Source organism: Perca flavescens, chromosome 8 (assembly GCF_004354835.1).
Source record: "Perca flavescens isolate YP-PL-M2 chromosome 8, PFLA_1.0, whole genome shotgun sequence".
In the NCBI taxonomy this organism is placed as follows: Eukaryota; Metazoa; Chordata; class Actinopteri; order Perciformes; family Percidae; genus Perca; species Perca flavescens.
Window position 1 is genome coordinate 445,664 of NC_041338.1, and position 21,777 is coordinate 467,440.

Sequence of the window (21,777 nt, forward strand, 5' to 3'; positions counted from 1 at the left end):
GTATAACCATATCTATCATTGAAGTCTTTTTTTGTTCAACACTTGTGATAAAGATGAAAATAATGCCAACAGTAATACCACATCAAAAGAGATTGACATTTTCTGACTATTACCAATTCTTTTTATAGCTCCATTCACTGATTGATTTTTTTGGCCACTATGGGGAATATGCAGAATAAACTGAAACACAAAATTGTCATATTATATTGTGTTTAACATTCACTAGCATTTTAGCTCTGTTAGGTCAACTCCTGAGAAAAAGCTAGGTTGACTGACTTTTTACTTTTAGTATGTACTGCAGCTGCCTTACAAAGTATGTCCTGTTGCATGCAGTATGCATACAATTGGGACATACTAAATCTTCATAAAATTGCACCTTGAACTTTGACCCTCTTGTTTATATATTCTGGCAAGGGATCGGGGGTCAGTATAGCCAGAAAAGCATGCTGGCATGCATGCTGCAAAATCCGAGCGGATGCAGTATGACATCCTGGTATTTTTGGCATACTGCATTTGACATAAGTCTTTTTCTAGCATACTAAATAGTATGGTAGTATGGGTATTGGAACACAGGGCTAATCACTAACTTTGTCTGTCTGCTGCTTGGTGCTGGGCAGGTGGCGTAATCAGAGCTTTTTCACTGAAAACAGCTGTCTGCTGCTGCTGGAAACGACACTAATGAGAGCCGAATAGCAGTTCAGCCCTGTTTGTTTACTGGCTATTAGGGCTGCCTTTTTACCAATGTGAAAAATACAACTGGTGTAACGTATACAATAAATACTGTATGTATGAATAACACTGTATCGCATCAATAACATGAAAGGTTCGAGGACCGGTAGACCGTTAGTTACAAAGTTTTAATAAAGGTTTTAGTCCCCTGAATAATAAAAGTTGTACCAGGCAATATCTGAAGAAAAAAAAATAAATGAACTGGCTAGATTAAGTGAATTACATTGTACATCTTAATCTCGATGTAATAATTGCATGCCATGACCAACAGAAGTTTCCCTAAATTAGTTAAACTAGGGTAGTCTCACCAGTCCGTTGGGCATGGTCTGCTGATTCTGGTTAAAGTACATGAAGTGCTGGTTGTATCCTGTTGCTGTATAAACTCTCAGTCTGGGGAACACAGAGAACAGGAAGCATCTGGAGTCACCTGCACACACACACACACATATATACAAATTATTAAGATCTGAGAGAAAAGTCAAGTGACAGCCCACAGTATTCAAACAAGTAGTATTACTTCCTCAATGTGTCCTTTTTATCAGTGCTTTAATATCAGTTCTGATCAGGGGTCTGGTCCACACCAACATGATAGTACTGTTTTTAGACAGCCTTATGGATGTACATTAGAAGCCTAAATTCACTGTTATCTATCAGAGACATCACACTTCACTCCTGTGTGGCACAGTTCTATCATGCGTATACATTATTTTTTTTCATTCAACAGAACAAAATCAACAGTTCCATAAACCGTTCACCTGCTGTTGAATTTGAATGCAGCTGTAAATCTTATTACCTAAAGCAGAGGTTCCCAATGTGGGTACCACTGCACCCTGAGGTGCCTTAAGTACAAATGTACTGTTGGTTTTTTCACAAAAACAATGAGGTACGCTGCAGCAAATGACAAGACAGCAACACACTTTCACACTCACACACACACACACACACACACACACACACACACACACACACACACACACACACACACACACACACACACACACACACACACACACACACACACACACACGTTCATGGATTAAAGCAGTCTGAAATTGTTACCATAGCAGGCAATGGTAAAATGTAAGGCTGTAAATAGAGCTCAAAGAAAGGCTGGCCCATAGTGCAGTCTGAAACAATTGAACATCAGCCGGTCAAAAGTGCACTTCCATGCTAAAAATCCTTATGAGGCTTGTCATGGTTTAAACAGGTTTGGGAAACACTGACCTAAGGTCCAATTTTGATCACCTATAATGATTGTGTTTGTGTGAAGAATGAAACACAAGAGGACTATGTAGAGATGTCCATTTGGGGTAGTCTCGCATTGCCAGTTCTCTAAAGTGCTGCAGAGGAAGGTCTGTCTAGTGCTCTGGTTTATTGGCATTTCTTTAAACCAATCACAATCGTCTTGGGCAGCGCTAAACTCCGGACAGAGCCACGGTGCCTCTGCTAAATAGTCTGAGGAAGGAACTTGTTTTGGTGGAACATGTGTACGTTCAAAAGTAGTTTTAGTCGTGCAACAGAAAACTCAGATTGGACAGATAGTCTAGCTAGCTGTCTGGATTTACCCTGCAGAGATCTGAGGAGCAGTTAACCATAGTCGAAAGGTGAGGGCCATCCGGCTGAAAATGAGGGCTCCGGAACTATCCCGTTAATGAAACGTCGTCAATATAGACTAATCTGGGGGTAAACTAACCATCTGACTTTTTAAGACCATTGAACAATCAAAAAATATTGTTCAATATTCCATTCCTGAAGGTTGCAGGGAAATTAATTCATTATTGCTCTCCCCTTGCAGTTCCTCCAGCCTTTAGATTCAGGTTGTGGTAGCTTCTTCAACACATCACTCAGTTGGAAAAATGCATCATAAACTGCGTATTAATTTGTTAGTATTGTTAAGTTAGCTTAGAAAGGTAAAGCTACATCAGTATGATGAAACAGTACATGAGATTTGAATTTATTTAAGCAACTAGGAGAAGGAAATGTGTATTATTTAGACAGAGAGGACCATTTCAATGTTTTATCAGGGTCTACCACAGCTAAAAGTTTCCGGGTCCTTGAAAGACGTTTTTATTTCATCCATTTCCCTCACATAAAATAAAATAATTTAAGATACATAGTTATATCTTGTATGTAGCACAGTATTTCAAATGGTAAACTGTGTAACATTGGTTCACTTAACTAACATGAGAGAGCAAGTCATGTCAGCTAATGTTCTCTATCAAATTGTTAAAAGCAGCTGATACTGATGCTTGATGAAGATGGTATTCATTAAATAGTGAATTACATCTGAGCCATGCAATGTATAGTACAGTAGGATCAGACGAGATTCTCTTCTCTCACCCTGGAAATGAGGTTTGACCTCCCAGGCGTGGGAGGCGAAGCCCCCAAAAACATGCCCCTTTGTGTCTTTGATAAGCAGCAGGGTGGGCCCACACTTTGTCAGACCAGCAGCCATCCTGGTGAAGCTCTCCCCATGCAGCCGCGTGGAAAACACAAGTCTCCAGGGGGCGCTGTAGCGGTCTGGCAACTGGAGAGAATGACATGGTGTTGTGTATGTAAATATCTTTCTATAACACAGATGACACTTATGAATGAATAATTGGTTATATTTTCATCTGGTCATTGACATGACATATCCCTTGCCATTATTTTTAACAGATTAATATTACACAGCAAACCAAAATGATCTAGCATTTTTTTACGTCATTTTTTCATTATGTCTGTCTTTTGTCACAGACACAGCCATCTTCTAACCGTAGGCTATGCATACTGGGAACTATATGTTCAGAAGGCGAAGCACTGCTACTCTCTGCTACTTGGGCGGAGTGATTTACTCGCAGCACCTGAGAAGCCCCGTGGTGAGGAGCAGAGAGTAACAACGGGGCTTTTCGGGTGTTGCGCTAATCACTCCGCCCAAGTAGCAGTGCTTCGCCTTCTGACAATATAGTTCCCAGTATGTATACGCTTAGAAGATGGCTGTGTGTCATGCGACCTTGTTATTGTACACCCTGTGACTGTGTATAGAAACCACAACATGTAAATAGGAAAATGTTGCCATTATTTTGTCACTTATTGGGGGCAGTAGGCTAGATGGAGCCGGTTACCTCCAGGATCTGTGCTAAGCTAGGCTAGCGGTGGGTGCGTCAGACAGAGTTAGGACACACGTGGAGATGAGAACGGTATGTATGGACTTATCTAACTCTGGGGATACGGGGAATAAGACAAAGTCCCAATAAGTCGGCGTATTCATTTAAAAAAACAGTACTTTTAGCGTTTATTGAGCTACATATTTTCACTTGTAAATCGGTAAACTATGTGTTTATTTCAACCAAAACTAAAGTTTTTATTGTTGGTAAAGTGAAAAGACGACCCAAGACGGTTTTTCTAAGTTATATTTTGTTTCTGTTTCTGTTGACTTTGAATGAAGTGTGTTTTATGATGTTTATTTACATGGAGTCTGGTGGCTTTAGCAAACGCAATTTCGTGGATGTTTTTATGTTTAAAAGAAAGGTCGACCTCCCTAGAAATCCTTTCCATAATGTTGTCTGACACTTAGAATATTAATCTAAGTCTGTTATCGGCGAAATGAGCACTTTTGTGAAGTATACAAGCTGGAGAATTGTCCTATTAACTTACATTGTAGCTTGTTTCACTGACTGCCAACTGCAGCGATCTCTCTTAATACTGGACTAATGTCAAAGATTGTTGTTCCCATCAGTCACTTAAACACAGAAACATGGGAACATAGGGTCCAGGTTGAAAAAAACAGGAGTTACCCTTTAATGTGGTTTAAACAGTAAGTGCCGTAAATCAGTAGAACAGCAGCAGCATCCCAATAATCAACAGTGACACACCACTGGGAATCGACATATGCCACTAAAACAAGAGTGGCACACACACACCTGTTGGTATTTGTTTCTTCCTTCTCTCCGGAGATGTCAACATTTACAAATCTTTTAAACTTCATTAAAAAAATGAGTTGAATGTGGTTTAAGAAATGTCACCAAAAATGTGTTCAAACCAAAGAAAGAGTGAAGACGTTTTGGTCAGAATCTATCGATATGATGCCCAATATATTATTATTCTAACCTGTGGTGCCAGAAACATAAGGGTGGGAAGGTCCAGCAGACACCTCAGCTCTTTCCAGGGTGTCCCAATGCAGGGGGGCAGCAGGGTGGGGGCCGGCCGGCCGCTCAGGGACACGTTTAGGCCCTCAGCTACCAGGATCTCCAGGTACAATGATACCTGGGAGACCCTGAAGATCCAGTCCTCCAGACAGGAAACACCATAACATCCTTGATCTGAGAGGAGAGGAGAGGAGAGACACTGAACCTTAATTTTTTTTATTCTTTTTTATTTATTTTTTATTTATTAGGGACCATTGTAATGGCAAAATTACATTTAAGCATGATTCAATTTTAAACATAAATGTTACCATTTGATACATTGTACCAGAGTAAGCCACAGGCTAATTAACATCTGCAGTCCCCTACATCCTGTCTTCTATATATCCTTTCAAAAAGGATATATAGAGTTTGAACTTTTTGTACATCCCTCTACATTTTTGTACATACTGCAGTAACCATACATAGCTTTTTTCCAACATAATGTTAAATAGTTATATGCAGGGCTTTAAATTGACACCTGCCAACCTGTTATATGTGGGTAAAAACAAACTTTGGCGGTTAACAGTTTATAGTTTAGCCGGTGATGAATGAAGCGAAGCGTCTGTTTGAATCGGCCGGCTGCAGAAACGATGCAACAAGTCAGGGTTTTTAGGCCTAGTCCACACGAACACGGGTATTTTTATAACCGTGACTTTTTTTACGTGGTTCGGCCTTCCGTCCACACAAAAACGCAGTTTCAGGGCCCTGTAACCGAACATTTTTGAAAACTCCGGCCAGGGTGAGCATTTTCAGGAACGCCGGTTACAGTGTTGACGTGTGGACAGTATAACCGGGTTTTTTGCCTTGCGACGTCAGAGTGTGCGCCGTTATCCGCTGTGTTTGACGTCATATTGTGCGCCGCTAACTGCTTTGTTGATGATTCTTTGCAATGGCTTGACAGCGTGTTTTTGCGTTTTCATGTGGACGGAGATTTATTTTAAACCGAGCATGTGTGGACGGAGGAGAAAAAACTCTGGTTATAAAAATACCCGTGTCCGTGTGGACTAGGCCTTAGATTGGTCTGTTTTCTGCCAAGAAATTTGGGAAGTTTTGTGTGTCTTTGGCTTGGAAACGTAATATGTATCTGGCAACACCTGCCTGTAGTACTAATCCTACATCCTACGACGCGCCAGACAACCCTTAGCTACGTGCATAGCAATTTTGGGCTACGATGAAACGGAGAAGACAAACCAAACGGAGCCAAACAAACCAGAGGAGCCGAAATTAAAGTAAAGTTAGGAAAAAAACAAAAGTGGCTAGTGGAAAATCTGACTGACTGGTTACTTTAGAAATCTACTAGCTGGCTATCAAAAGAGTTCATTTAAAGCTCTGGTTATGTTACGTATGTATGTAATTTCTAGGGCTGCCACCTCTTAGTCGATTAGTCGACTAATCTGTCGTTTTGGTCTTAGTCGACTAAGATTTCTTTAGTCGATTAGTCATTTTTTATGCTTATTCATGCTTAATTACTTATTTCCAAGAAACTTCTGAGCACATTTATGGTAAACACAAGATTTAAAGTGGTGCTTTTGCAGGATTAATTGTGGAGAAACTCAGTTTTACAGATGGTTAATTAACTACATTTATATTGTGCTTTTCTAGTCTTAACCACCTCTCAAAGCGCACAGCTCTGTCAATTAAATCAACTAATCGATTAGTCGACAAAATTGTATAAGTGTTAGTGGACTAAGAATTTCTTTAGTCGAGGACAGCCCTAGTCATTTCTTTCTGTTCCACATTAAAGGTGGCGAATTTTCCTTTGAATCACCTGTTTACCTGAGGGTTTGAGTTCAGAACACATGTGCTCTGCCAGGAGTTTGACACCTAGGGTGCCATCACCCATTCGCTCTGTTTTCCACGCGTGCAGGCGCCCTCTGTGGACCAGGATCTGAACTACAGCAGAAATCAGGTCCTGGAGGAACTACGGAGAAAAGGTAAAGGGGCCAGAGTAGGGCATCAGTAGGGAGGGTTGGTAGGGGCACGGCTAGAAGGGGGGCACCCCTTCTAACCCCAAAGCCCCCTCCCCCCGTGCCACCACACTTAAAAAATCCTGGAATCGAGGGTTAGAGGTAGCACAGTGAGAAGGGAGGGTTGTGACGTAAATAAAAGTAGAAAAGGGGAGAAGTACTACAGAAATTGATATGTTATTTCCTATTTAGTTTAACCCTCTACTCACCTCTGCTACCTGCTCACATGTGACAACCGTTGCTGCCCCTGCCCCATGCTGGCACATGGCCATGACGAGAGGAGCCCGTTCCTCTGCAGTGCCTCGCAGCGTATCTGCTAGAAAGATGACCAATTGCTCTCGAGCTACTCCAGAGGCAGCCGAGGCGCTGTACTTCCCAGAAGCTGCGGGTGCTGCCAGTCCAGGGTCGATAGTACACATGCAATGGTAGATCCTCCTCACCATGGAGTCTGGTGCCAGGCTGCCCATTGAGGACTGGGGCAGACAAAAGGAAGGCTTGATTATACACAGGCAACACACTAGTAGAAACTAGCTTTTCCTGACAGATATACCTATAGAATGCATTGGATAGTAGGCCTAATGACATCTGCTCAGTGGAACAACAGCATAAAATTGAGTCAAAGTCAAAGAGACACATAAATCACAGAGCATATTTCGGAGTGCGTATTCCTACTGTACATATAGGAATCTGTAAAACTACACTAAATTAGAAAGAATAAAAGTGGAAATTAAATGTAAAGGGAAATTAGTAGTATCTCTGAGTAAATGAATACTGTAAACTAGTCTCATGTCGTTTTTACCTGACACCTGTATGCACTAATTATAGAGAAGTATATGCAGGGTTCAACGTTAAATTCCACTTGCCTAAAGTCAGGTTTTACTGGCCCCTTTTTTTAAACCTCGAAAAGAATGTTAAAAAAGTAAAGAAAAACTGTCCGACGTGGCGTTTTATTTGCCCCGGGCCATCAGGCAACCCTTATGGTTTAACCCTGATAATATCAGTCACACCTGCAGCATCTCAAGCGTTAGCGTCTTCCCTGCTGGCGTTTTCCCCGGGGCTTCTGAAGGGCCCTCAGCACCGCTCTGGATCCTGTCGAAGACCCCCTCCACCACAGGCCGCTCCTCGGGGCGGAAGCGGGCCAGGCGCTTTTGCACCACCACACTCTCTGTGTTACCCATGATGCTCTACAATCCAACACACACGCTAGCGTCATTATGTCAACATACAGTGGGGTACACCCTAACAGAATGCATATTGTGCATATTGTACTGATGTCAGTATAGTCATGTATTGTGTCTGTATATGTCTACATAGAGCACAGGGTTTCCCCCAGTGTATTGCAAGCCTGGTGGCCCACTACCACCAGGCCTAAGCCACTGGGAATTCTTTTTTAAAAGAATCTTAGATTAAGTATTACATAAGTCAGCTTTTAGCTCTGACTGGGGGTAACCCTGGGGCATGACTACTTACAATGGAAATCACACAAGTGACGATATCATAATTGTTGCCTGAGCTCATTACTATTCATGAGCTCGCCCAGTTGCGCTGGGTAAAGGATGCTGATAGCCAGGCTCTCATTTGCTAGCTGTTAGCCAATCAGAGTCAAGCAGCTTAGCTCGTTGAATATTAATGAGAAGTGGCACAAATCGAGCTAAGTCTTCCTGCAGGCTTTCTATACCACGCTAGAATGGCTTGAAACAAGGTAACCAAGGCGTTTTTCCCACAAAACTTTTTACAGAGTCCATGGTAGAACTTCAGACATTACCACAAAGTCATGAAATACGTGTGGCAGGGCACCTTTAATGACTGACTTTGTAGGCTCATAGAAGTCTGACATATTGCAATCCTATCAGTTGTAACTGAATCTAGCAATTTGTTGTATCATTCCAAAATCATCATGGCTGTCATTACTGAGTTGACTCATTAGTCAGTATCTAGGGCAGTGGGTCCCAACCCTTTTTAGCATTAAAATTAAGCAATACCTTGCTAAGTTATTGACTTAGTGTTCTCCAAATTCCAAGTTTGGCTTATAGGCTGAAGAGAGAGAGGTTTTCAATCTAATTCATCTTCTTCCCCATCATGTTGTGTGACAAACCCCAGATCGGGAACCAGTGATCTAATGAGAAATATTATAGTAATTATATATTTATCTCAACTCTATTCAAAGGCTGATCCATAACCAACACACTGCATCAATAATTTAGAAATAAAGCAATCAGAAATGTATCACTTCAATTCAGCAATCTGAATTTCACTGCAGTAAAAGAACAACTTTGATAGTCTGTAACGACCAAAAGATACGGAGATAACGTAGAACACTATGAAATGTTAAATGTAGCGTAAATATTAATATGTTGTCGCTTTTTTTAAATGTCTTTAGCATTGCTCTACGTTACATTTAAAATCAGTATCGTTACTGAATAATGAAGCTAGCCTGTCTCCATTGTTAAATAACAACTTCTCCTCTTGGACCTCGGGTGATTAGCAGCTAACGCTAGCTAGCAAAGCACAGCATTGACGTGACTTCACTTTGATCCCCTACACAAAGGGCTGTAACGCATATGAAACACTTTGGGTGTAATGAAAATAACGTTATAACGTGCATGATGTTCTCAAAGCTAAGCAACTTCAACATTAAGGCTAACCTTTTGAAGAACAACAGCTAAGCTTTAGCTACATCCTGCACACTGTGGCAAAAAATGTAAACTTCCTGGTACTAAAAGGGACGACATTTATTGTAGCCAATCAAATGAGCCAAATGTTCACCTGCTTCATTATGACGGGGAGAATTGGCCGTGGTTTAGTAGGGGTACATTCAACACACCGTCTGTTTTATTTTGTATTAAACCAAGTGCAGTAAAGACAGCAATCCATATTTAGAAAGACACATAGTCATTGCAATGAAATGCACGAATGCAAGCTAATTAAAGTTAGAAATCAGATAAATTGCAACTTTACCCTTTTGTGTTACCAATATCTTTAAAAGGATTTGAAACAACATTTAGAAAATCATATTCTTTTTTTAAATTTGTTATTGGATAAGGGAAACAATTATGTTTACAATGTTCATATGAATCATACTGTAAGGCGCTGTTAGTGGTTACTCATGCTTTACTCTCCATCTTTTAGTCATTAATATATTTTCCAGGAAATAACTATTTTATTCCATAATTTATTTCCCATGCAAACACACACATTATGTGCCCCCAAACCACATGTAAGCCTACATAGAAACCTAGTAATTCACTTTAACATGAGGAGGAACTGTAATTTCATCTTTCACCAGTAGAGTCTGCACAGGAGTTACCCTAGAGAGAGAGAGAGAGAGAGAGAAAGAGAAAGAGAGAGCCCTTTGCAGGAACAGCAAGCAGTTGAAAAGCTCCTTTTAAGGGCATGAGATTTACTATGTGAGTGCACTGAGCTGGGTGTGTTGCATTGTAATGAGGTCTTGTAGACAGTGGATGCACCCACGTCGGTGCTGAATGTGAAGGTGACGCGCAGCCATCTGCACACGCCGGGTAAACAGACTGGTGTAAGCAGGATACCAATGATGAATCAGTGTGTGCACCAAGAGCAATACTGTCATTTCTGAACCTACGTCTTCTGGAGTGCATTCACAACAAATTTCACAACTTTCATTACAAAGTTCCAAAGTTGATATCTGGGTCATAACCGTTTTTGACCCCTTCCTAAAGTAACATCCTACATAAAGCGAGCCAAGTGTATTATTTTTATCAGAGCTGAATCACCAACATTATAAAGTGTTGCCCTCTTCCTACTATATGTAAGCACAAAGTGAAAGAACACTTTTAGGTGGATACAATAGGCCTGTTGGCAATATTTTGAAAGGACACAATTTTAAATTAACAATTTGATTTAACAAAATCAGTTGATGGAGAGAGATTCAAAATAAGACACTTAAACCCCACTTTTTTTGTTCCTTTACAAGCTGTTGAAACTGAGAAGGTGAGCATGTATCTGCAAGTCACAGAAAAGAGCTGAACATAAATGTACAGTTCAGCTGCTGTGGCTTCTGGTTCCCCGTTTACACTACCCCAAACTGAATATAACATGTTTGTACACTCATTATAAATCCATACAGGCCTTAAATGGTTTGTACCACAAAAAGAGTTATGTTAATACCAAACTGTGTTACTCCTGGGAAACTTAGTAACCTTTACTAAATAGTGCCTGCATATCTAATCCATGAGTTAGACCACCAAAACACTACACAGCAAGGCCTGTACAATGGAACGCAGGATGATAGCAATATTGGCTAAATTATCAAAAAGGTAAGTGACTGTGGCAAAAAAAAAAGAAGACAATATGGCCACTCTGGGTCAACAGTTGCAAACCCTATAGGTTTACAATTTAGATCAGTGTCTTTTTTAGCTCCTTTGCTATTTTGTTTCTTCATTGGTGATTCAAGCAGGTACGGACAGAACCAGGCAATACACATGGTTCACTGATATATGATTGTGTATGCACACATTCCAAAAAAAGACAGACTTGGCTTGATTACTATGAGCTGAACTGTGTTCATGCTTCTTTACTGATTCAGCTGTCAACAAGTTGAGACTCGAGAAGTGAGTCTCGTTAGTTCTTCTTTTCTCTTCCCTCTGTCCACTAACCCTCCTCTCAGTTGCAACCCTATATGGTAAAAGTCTCACTGCTGAGACACTGCACAGGAAATACACCATTTGAATACCAAATTCAAAAAAGAAGAAAGAAACGACACACACCACACATACACTTTGATGGACTGAAATTGTCACCCGACTTCAAAGCGTTCTTGCATATCCATTTCAAGAAAAGCTATTTTGGTTTGCCACATGTAATTGTAGTCACTTGTGCTTTCTGTGTTTGGTCTGTATTCTCATGCCAGAGGCAAAGATCATGTGAATGATTACATAGAATTTTCAAGCATTTTTAAAGGATCTTCTGCAGAGGACACATGACATGCTGTAAAAGCGACCTTTCTGTTGAGGTTTTAACATAAACAGCATATGAGGTCTGTCACAAGAGGAATTGTGCTTCCCAGGTCTCACAGCAAAACAACAAAACCAAAGAGTTCCTGTACACAAGTGTCTTGTATGACTGAGTGCATTGTGTACTAAAGGATTTCAATAAGACACTCCTCTGAGTCTGAGACAATTATTGGCTTCTTACAGAAAACCTGTCTATTTCCTCTGCCTCTGTGCATGCACCACAACGTACCACCTCAGGCTGCAGCTGTGTTTCATCATTGAAACGACAAACACTTATTGTCATGTTTCTTGGTAGATGACAATTCAATGAAATAATTGTTTCCCTTTAGGTAGAAGTTTCTTCATGTGTTCTGGCTTCTGATGTCCTATAGTTGGAAAATGATTGGCCAAATGGAATTTAACCTTTAATGGAATCATCCTTGTGAAACTAAGACCATTTCCAACCGTGCAAGGCAATTGTAAATACTTGCATGAGAGTGACCAACCATGCAATTCACCTAGCACACACACACACATGCACGCGCGCACACACACACACACACACACACACACACACACACAGCTTGTACATACATGGACATTTATAAAGAATCATATCTCTTTCTGTCAGATGCTGTGAAAGACATCTTCCTCATTCTTGTCACTGTGACAGCAGCTGATTCATCTGCTGAAAGAATCTAGGATCTCATCACAGTTTTCATGTGGGCATTGGGACTTCTGCTTGCCGGTTTGACTGTAAAGTGCAACCTTGTAAAACAGACCTGTTACAGAAGGCAGCCCCAGCACAGCCATGACGTACAAGAGCTTAGATGTTTTACATCTCTGAAAAGTCATTTGTCTGGCATTTGTTCAGCCAGGTGAGCACAATGTCTTTTAAACTCTGAAGGCATATACATGTTACCAGACATACAAATAAGTGTAGTGCCTGAAAATACAAAATGGTATCAAATTAGGTGTTTCAAAAAGTAAGGACACACCACATTGCATCAATATGATAATATATTGACTGCACTCCACTTAGGTATGTTGGTTACAGGGTACTGGTATTACTAACAGCTGCTGCTCCATCCATTATAAAGGTACAGTCATTTTACACCTCCGTTCTGTGAATACTTGCTCTGCTTTCTTTTGACTTCAATTGAAGCCCATTCAACTAACGATTTCAAGTATACTTTTACCTTTTTGGTTTCCATAATGTTGTCAGACACTTAGAATATTAATCTGAGTCTGTCAATGGCAAAACCAGCACTGTTGTGATGGTAAATACAAGCTGGACAATTGTCCTATTACACATTGAAGCTTGTTTCTCCACTGCCGACTTCAGCGATCTCTCTTAATACTGGACCAATGTCAAAGATTGTTGTTCCATCAGTCACTAAAAAAACAGTAGTTACCCTTTAATTTTGCTCTGCAAATTTGCATATTTGACAAAAAGAAACACTGATGCATGGTGTTTGGAAATAGAGAAGACATTATTCTAGAAATGTGTTTTTATTTTTTATTTTATTTTTTTTACAGTATCATACTACCAAACATCAGCAGCATCATGCACTGCTTATGGTTTGTGATCCCTCTGCTCAATATGTATTTATGAGGCTACCAGTGGTGGAATGCAATTACATTCATTATATTGCACTCCACTAAATATATTTAAGGAATAATTAAATAGGCTTATTCATTTTCTTGCTGTGAGTTACACGGGAAGGCTGATAACACCAACATATCTGTACGCTAAATATTTAACTATAGTCAGCAGCTGTTGAGCCAAGAAATAGTTGGGCATAACCCACGTAAAGCAGCAAATTGTTGACTTTACACTTCGGTCTTTGTATAGTCTGAACAAACAAGATATAATGTCTTAATATGTACCTTTGGGCTAGCTGTTTCTGCTTCAAGTAAGCTAAGCTAACTGTAGCCTTACAGCCTACTGAATGAACAAGTATGAGAGTTTGATATATATATATAGATATATATATATATATATATATATATATATATATATATATATATATATCAATCTTCTTATCCAACTCTCTGCCAGAAAGACTTTCTGTAAAGAAATATGTTTGTATTAAGGTATTGCTACTTTTGCTAAACAATCTCAATACATCTTCTACCCCTGTTTATTACCTACATCAGAATTGCCACATCACATCATTTATTACGATATCATGAGTAGGGGATAACTGTGACTGTTCCTTAACTCAAAATGCCTGTTGTAAGAGAGGCTTACTGCCTGTCTGCTCTGACATGCGTCTCTGTTGATCTCTCATGTAGTCTTGCACCACAGATACATTCTAGGATAGGAGAAAAAAAACGCTCTGGTTTATTGGCATTTCTCTAAACCAATCACAATGGTCTTGGGCGGTGCTAAGCTCTGGACACAGCGACGGTGGCTCTGCAGAATAGTCTCAGGAAGGAACTTGTTTTGGTGGAACAATATTAAATGAAGTTAACTGTTGACTGTTAATTGTTAACTGTGAGCTATTGAAATTAGCTTATTGGATTATTAGTTTATTGCCGTGTGCAATCCCACCAAATCAAACTGACTGATTTCAGGCTTTATCCTGGAAATGTACTGCCGTTGATCCAGGCTATCGCTCATGTAACAGGAGCGCATGCTGAGCTATTGCAGTTTGAGGATAATGTTGCTGAAAGTAAGTAAAAATCTACTGACAGGGCTCACAATCAAATTGAAGTGCTGTTTGATTACGCTTTTGCATATTTAGATAAAATAAATTCATGTGTATCCAGTTTGAGTTTTCTATATCATGAATCAAACATATGTAGCCATGGCTTACACCCTAATAACTCTATAGTTGACCCATGCCTTAATTTACACTGATATTACAAAACCAGTCTTGGAGTCATTCAGAGTGCCATTAAAATGCACCGCTATTCTCGTTCTTATTATAAAGGTCTGGGCACAGAAGAAGTTGACCTTTTACCATAAGCAAATGGCTACAGAAGACAGTGCAATGTGTCAATAGGGCAGGTTCAATAAATGAATAACTATTTTACTGGGTGTCACTGATCCATGCAGAGCAGAGAGTTATAGTTTAATTAAAAGGAGAGTAGAATCTTCAGCAGGAAATAGATAAGTACAGTCTGTTAGTAATTGGATTGAATGGGGGAGGCACAGTTGAATAGAAAGAGAAAGATAAAGGACAGTAAGCGTTAGAGACAGCAAAAAGGGGGTCAGAAAGCAGAATTGTGTAAGATTTTGCGGTGGTCTGACAGAGACAGACAAAGGGAAGATGTAGAAGGGACTAGGAAAGGAGATATGCGTTGCCTTAAGGTATAACTTTGAGTTAAGGGTGAGTGGAGCTGTTGTGTAGGCCAGTGGTAGTGTGACGCAGACATGTGACAATCAAAAGAAAGACACTTGGTCCACTTAAAGCCCATTCAAGTAACAATTTCAAGTATGCTTCTAATTCTCCTGACTTCATTAGTGGATGTGAAAATGTTCTGGAGGGTTTCTGACATATCACATGTCATATTTGAGCAATGTCACTGAAGTGCCAATGACATGGCGTTAAATCACTCCCTTGAGGGGCGCCTGGATAGCTCACCTGGTAGAGCGTGCGCTTTTACGAAATTCTCAAAATAAAAAAGCAACAGAAACGATTAGTCCCTGTAAGTCAGCTAGCAAACTTGAGCTAACGTTAATTTTGTAGAGATTATGGGATTACCCAAACTGAATAAATACTGCACATATAAAGACAAAACTGATCACTCAATCTTGTTATAACTAAGATGTCTGCTGAATGGATAGATTTAGATTTAACGTCACGTCCACGAACTTCAAGCAACAGAGACGATTTCTTGGACCAGTTAACTCATTCACTCAGGAAAAAGCATTGTGAACACAAAGTTGACTTTACTCCTTCTTGCATTGCTTCCCTCGCTCAGTCTAGATTGGTCAGCTGTCTATAAAAATAACCTTTGGAACAGGAAGTGAGCTGTATATTTGAACTTCCTTACATACAGACGCAGATAAGGCTTCTGTTTCGTTTCAGTTTAATTCTACAACTCTACTACTATCCTGTTGAACTAAAGAAGAGGAAGCACATGCAAAATAGCATTCATTTAGTTTTCTTCAATGGATTTGTATTATCAGTATAGTCACATTCATACAAGGGCTGGCTACGGTGGCCAACAGGGGCAAACGCACTGCAACTTAAGACAACATGCAAATAGACTAAACACAAGCAAATTAAGAAAACGTCTTCATTAATTTGACAACACATGCGCAACATTTGGCAAACCTGCTGCAAATACACACAACACAACCAAATACACAAATGTGCTGCAAATACAGAAACAATGCAAAAAGAAAAGCACAAAACCCCCGAAAACAAATGCAACAGATAAACGCTGCATCCAGTTTACACAACGGAAGGCGAGGTTATAACAGAGAGAGTGGATTGTTTTATTTTTTAATAAGATTTTTAATAAGTGTTCTACTTTTCAGTAACATATATCGGCTTTAAATTATGTTAGTGTTAGCTCTTGTAGAAGTCAGTCTCTATCACGGTAGCTACGTAAACCTGTTGCTCTTTTATAATACTCTAAAAGACCAGGGCCAAACGTAAAAAATGAATATGCACCTTTTTATGTCGCCACTTTACTACTCTTTTCTTCCCATTTCCAAAACAAACCTTTCTCTCTCTCTCTCTCTCTCTCTCTCTCTGTGTGGGGTCAAAAATCAAGCTTTCTTTTTGTTTCCAGGCTTGTGTGCTTTTCATTTGCAGTGCATTTGTGTATTTGGTTGTATTGTGTGTATTTGCAGTGTGTTTGCTAAATGCAGCGTTTTCTTAATTTGCTTGTGATTTGTCTATTTGCATGTGTTTTGTTTTTTTTAGTTGCAGTGCGTTTGCCCCTGTCGGCCACCGTAGCTGGCTGATCTATGAGTGAAACTTAGATGTGATGGCATTTGCTGCACTGACATCCTTGAACAATGACAATAAAACAGAGAGGAATTCTATACATATTCTGTAGATTGTTTTTTTTAACCTTTATTTATTCTGGGTAGGTTCACTGAGAGGAAGCCTCTCTTTTGCAGGAACGCCCTGATCACAGGTTACACACCTGGAAGCTGCCCAGTGCACAGTCTGATCTGCTGACCACCGAGCAGCTCCACTGGAGCCATGGTGGTTAAGGGACCATTAGTCTATGTCCACGTCCTTCCACTTCCGGGATTGCTCCGTTGCCGCTGGAAATTCCGCCAGATTTCACTCTTTTTGGCCGGATGTCCGTCACCTTCCTCTTTCTTTGTGTTGTAATTTTAAACTGCATGAGGACTATGGTTAACTGCTCCTCAGACTATCTGTCCAATCTGAGTTTTCTGTTGCACGACTAAAACTACTTTTGAACGTACACATGTTCCACCAAAACAAGTTCCTTCCCGAGGCTATTTAGCAGAGGCACCGTGGCTCCGTCTGGTGCTTAGGGCCGCCCACGACGATTGTGATTGGTTTAAAGAAATGCCAATAAATCAGAGCACATTGTTCTCCTATCCAGAAGTGCTGTGTGGACTAGCCAGACCCTCCTCCGCAGTGCTGTGGAGGAAGGTCTGGCAAATCGAGACTAACACCAGACTAACTGTACAATAAAGATGTCATCATTCAAACAGTGGTATCCTTCATATGGGAGGCAAATACCTCAGAGAAACAGATCATCAGTAGTGATATAAAAAAACAATAATGCCTGAGATCACAGCAAACAGACACCCCACTGTCAGCTTGTATTTCGAGTGTAAACGCACTCAGTAAACTTGGTAAACAGATGCTCATTTTTGGTGGGAGAATGAAGTGGCTCTCAGCTCGTTAGTCTCTGACAATGGCACCTCTGTGCCAACACTGTGCAGCGCTGGCACACAGGAGCACTGAGAACTGACCCATTCACGCTCACATTCCCTCTCTGTCTTCCCTATTCACATGGCCTGGAAGAATCTGAAAAGAGACCCATCCACCCCCGACCCCCCACCCCCATTTGCTTTGCTCAGTAGCGCAAATTTCAATTTCCAAGCCCCCCCCCGGGCCCCTTCCCCCCCTTCGTCCTCCCGCCAACCATTATTTCTCTCTCTCTCGCTGTCTCTCTCCGTGTCTCTCTCCCTCTTCCTGTTTCAGTCAGGCTTCTAACACCTTCCCAATTTACATTTTATTTAGACTGACTGCCATTCCTGGATCACAAAAACCTTAAAAGCAACCAAAATAAAAGCGTTTCGGGGGTCAGAGTTCATACTGCCTTAAAATCTGTCAAATCCACGGTTCAAGTCCCCATACAGACCACGTATGGAGTGTGGATTGGCAGCTGGAGAGGTTTCCAGTTCACCTCCTGGGCACTGCCGAGATGCCCTTGAGCAAGGCTCCTGGAACACATTACAGCACTTTCTTAAAATCAACTCACTCGTGCCTTTTGGACAATTTAGAAATCTGGTTTTAGCCTTGCAAACTTCTACATGTACTTGCTTTACATAATTGTATTTTCTTCTGAATCCGATATTATCCTGATTTATTTATCAAATGTTATTATAAGTTTGATTGTCTTTTTTTCTTATGATGGCGTATTCTTTTCTGTGTTGGTGTTCTTGTGTTGTTGTCTTTGTAATTACTCAATGTCATTGTAAATGAGTGTCGCCCCTCAATGATCTTTCAACTTTAAATAAAATGAAAAAAGCACCGAAACCCTAAATGCTCAGGGCGCCCTCGCTCTGCCATCTCTCCATCGATGCATGTATGGGTCCTGTTTGTACATGTGTGTGTATTTTTCAGGCCTGTGTGTAATGCGTATTATCGGCTGACTACAAAAATGTTTATTCCCCCCAGGGGATTAATAAAGTATGTCTTCTTCTTCTATAGAGCTCAACAGTCCCACCCCTACTCCGAGAGACCTTGGATTCCGGAAGTAAATTTCCCGTTCATTTCTCCCTTTGACGTCTGTAAAAATCCATATATAAAGAGTTTTAGACCATGCCTTAGGCTAACCAGCTACGACGTGACTCATAAGCATACAACATATCATTTCGAGTGAAAAAACAAACAGAAAATCCAAAAAAGTCAAAGGTACAAGACTGTGTACATATTTTCATTATCCCATAAACCACTGCGCACCACTGAATAAAGGAAGCTAACATTAGTTAATTTCGGCTTACTGCTAGCTGAGACAGCATGTAATAACTTTAAAAGACTCTCAAAATAAAACTTGAAAATAACCGTTAAAATATATAACAGCTGTTACGTGTGTTTAGTTTGAGTTTATTTCTAAAGAAACACGACAATGTATAAAAGGCTCCATTACCTTGTAGCTCACGTTATGGCCGTAGCAGACGCTTTTATAACAATAGGCTAACGATTGGGTCATAACCACAAGACTTACTGTCACACAGTAGAGGAATTACCGTATAGTACAGGAGAAGCTCACAGGCAGTTTGGACTTCCATTAGCTGTTTAGGTTTAATTACTAATGTTAACTAGCATGTTAGTGATCAGTAATTAGCCTGTGTCTATGTTATCTCCTTACATATACCTACGCTCTCCGTCTCTGTAAGATTGGGAATGATTGAGATTTCTCTCGGCACAGCTACCAGAAGACTTCACACTTTCAGACACGTTGCTCACGTCACATCTACGTCTTCAAGCTCAGTTGGAGGCTGCTCAGTAACACTGAGACTTCTGATATCCTCCACTGGTCTCAGACCAGAGACACGGGGTCTGTTGGTCCAGTTTATATATTGTCTATGGTACTGACAGCTCCCCTCCTCACCAGCATGAGTTCCACCAATCAGAGGCATCACTGTGGGATTGTTCAGGATTGTGGGTAATGAAGTACTTATCCAAGACATCGTGAATAAAAGACATTTATCTCAAAACAATAATTTTTGGCGTCTATATGAGCATATACACTCACCTAAAGGAATGTTAGGAACACCTGTTAAATTTCACGTTAATGAAATTATCTAATCAACCAATCACTTGGCAGCTGCTTCAATGCATTTAGGGGTGTGGTCCAGGTCTAGACTATCTCCTGAACTCCAAACTGAATGTCAGAATGGGAAAGAAAGGTGATCTAAGCAACTTTGAGCGTGGTGTGGTTGTTGGTGCCAGACGGGCTGGTCTGAGTATTTCACAATCTGCTCAGTTACTGGGATTCTCACCCACAACCATTTCTAGGGTTTACAAAGAATGGTCTGAAAAAGGAAAAACATCCAGTACGCTGCAGTCCTGGTCCGAGTGATTCCAGCTGATAGAAGATCAACTTTGACTCAAATAACCACTCGTTACAACCGAGGTCTGCAGCAAAGCATTTGTGAAGCCACAACACACACAACCTTGAGGGGGATGGGCTACACCAGCAGAAGACCCCACCTGGTACCACTCAGCTCCACTAAAAATAGGAACATGAGGCTACAATTTGCACAAGCTCACCAAAATTGAACAGTTGAAGACTGAAAAAATGTTGCCTGGTCTGATGAGTCTCAATTTCTGCTGAGACATTCAGATGGTAGAGTCAGAATTTGGAGTAAACAGAATGAGAACATGGATCGGTCATGCCTTGTTACCACTGGGCAGGCTGGTGGTGTAATGGTGTGGCGGGGGGGGATCCCTTTCGCCTTCAGAACTGCCTTCATTCTTTGTGTCATTGATTCAACAAGGGGCTGGAAGCATTCTTTAGAAATGTTGGCCCATATTGAGAGGATAGGGTCAAACACGGTATTATTATGGTGTTCCTAATAATCCTTTAGGGGAGTATACAATCGCTTAGTCATGTCGGCATGCTGGTTTTAAGTCTAACATCGACGGTTATGATTTATGGCTTATACTTCAATTGTCAATGGAGAAATTGCATTGTATTTTTACTTCCAGAACCCACTGTGTGCTCTATTGGCACAGGGCTAGTATTACCAAGGGACTTCATGTGATTTAGAAATCACACCCAATCGTGTGTCAATCAAATGTGTTTCATGTGGCGCATTCGCAAGAGATATAGAGGGTCATAGAAAAATAGGGTCCAGGTTGAAAAACCCCGATATTACCCTTTTAATAAACACTTTATAGGGAATTGTGAGTGAGTGAGTAAATGAGGGAACAACACAGCATTTGTCTGCCTGCTGTTGGTGCTGCTGAGCAGGTAGTGTACAGTGTGCAAAAGTAAAACAAAGGTGCTAAAAGGCTCTGGGGGGGGGACTGAAGAGCTGGTGATATTTCTCTGTGGGTTTGTTACAAAGAGTGACCCTTTTCATATCACACATTGGTATTTTATCCAATATAAAAAAAAATACTTTTTGTAGCAGCTTTAAACACAAATTTAGGATTTTGAACGCCTGAGAGGGAATAGAATCTGCTTGTAATAAGAGCTAGCACTATACCCTTGTTAATTATTAATTTTACAACAGGCAAAGTACAACAATCACTAATTAATGTAAAACACATCTTTATTCCTGTAGACAACCCTACAACATACACTACGGGAGAGGATTTAAGGGAAATATTTCTTGAATAGATGAAATCATTACGTGGGAAGAGATCCCCCTTCCCGAAACACCCACCCACACACCCAGGGCCCCTGCCTGTCTCTTTCTTGGAGACATTATGAGCTCATTCCCAGAGTGAGGGGTTGTTTGAACATCATTCACTCGCACACAGACGACTCGGAGCACGCTGGTCCTTTTGGATTTAGGGCCCCGCTGAGCTGTGACTAACCAAATGTGAATCTGAATCATTCAAACTGGTGACGGAGTCGCAGATTGAAAGTGAAAGAAACCAACTGACCAAGTTTGAAAGGCTTTTTATTTCAAACTCTAAACTTAATGTCTTATATTGTGTATACATGGCTGAGAATTATACCGACGTAATGTATTCAGCTTTTCTGTGTTTACAGACAAAAAGACACATCATTGGTGCAACCAGTGTGGTGCCCAAACAA

At 40.6% G+C, this 21,777-nt stretch overlaps 1 protein-coding gene across 5 annotated transcripts in view; it reads right to left on the reverse strand.

Moving 5' to 3' along the window:
• The window catches only part of meak7 (MTOR associated protein, eak-7 homolog), a 28,084-nt gene that overhangs the window by 3,485 nt on the left and 2,822 nt on the right, over window positions 1-21,777 (reverse strand). For 3 of the 5 annotated variants that reach the window (XM_028585327.1, XM_028585324.1, XM_028585325.1), the window contains exons 2-7: window positions 7,870-8,046; window positions 7,072-7,335; window positions 6,672-6,816; window positions 4,819-5,030; window positions 3,070-3,256; window positions 1,038-1,156 (exon numbers count right to left, since the gene is read on the reverse strand). In XM_028585327.1, coding sequence (XP_028441128.1) covers window positions 1,038-1,156; window positions 3,070-3,256; window positions 4,819-5,030; window positions 6,672-6,816; window positions 7,072-7,335; window positions 7,870-8,040 — 1,098 coding nt within the window. In that variant the 5' untranslated portion in view covers window positions 8,041-8,046. Of the gene's footprint in view, window positions 1-1,037; window positions 1,157-3,069; window positions 3,257-4,818; window positions 5,031-6,671; window positions 6,817-7,071; window positions 7,336-7,869; window positions 8,047-8,844; window positions 8,979-9,507; window positions 9,590-21,777 lie in introns of those variants that run through there. The other 2 variants (XM_028585323.1, XM_028585322.1) reach the window with 2 other exon arrangements.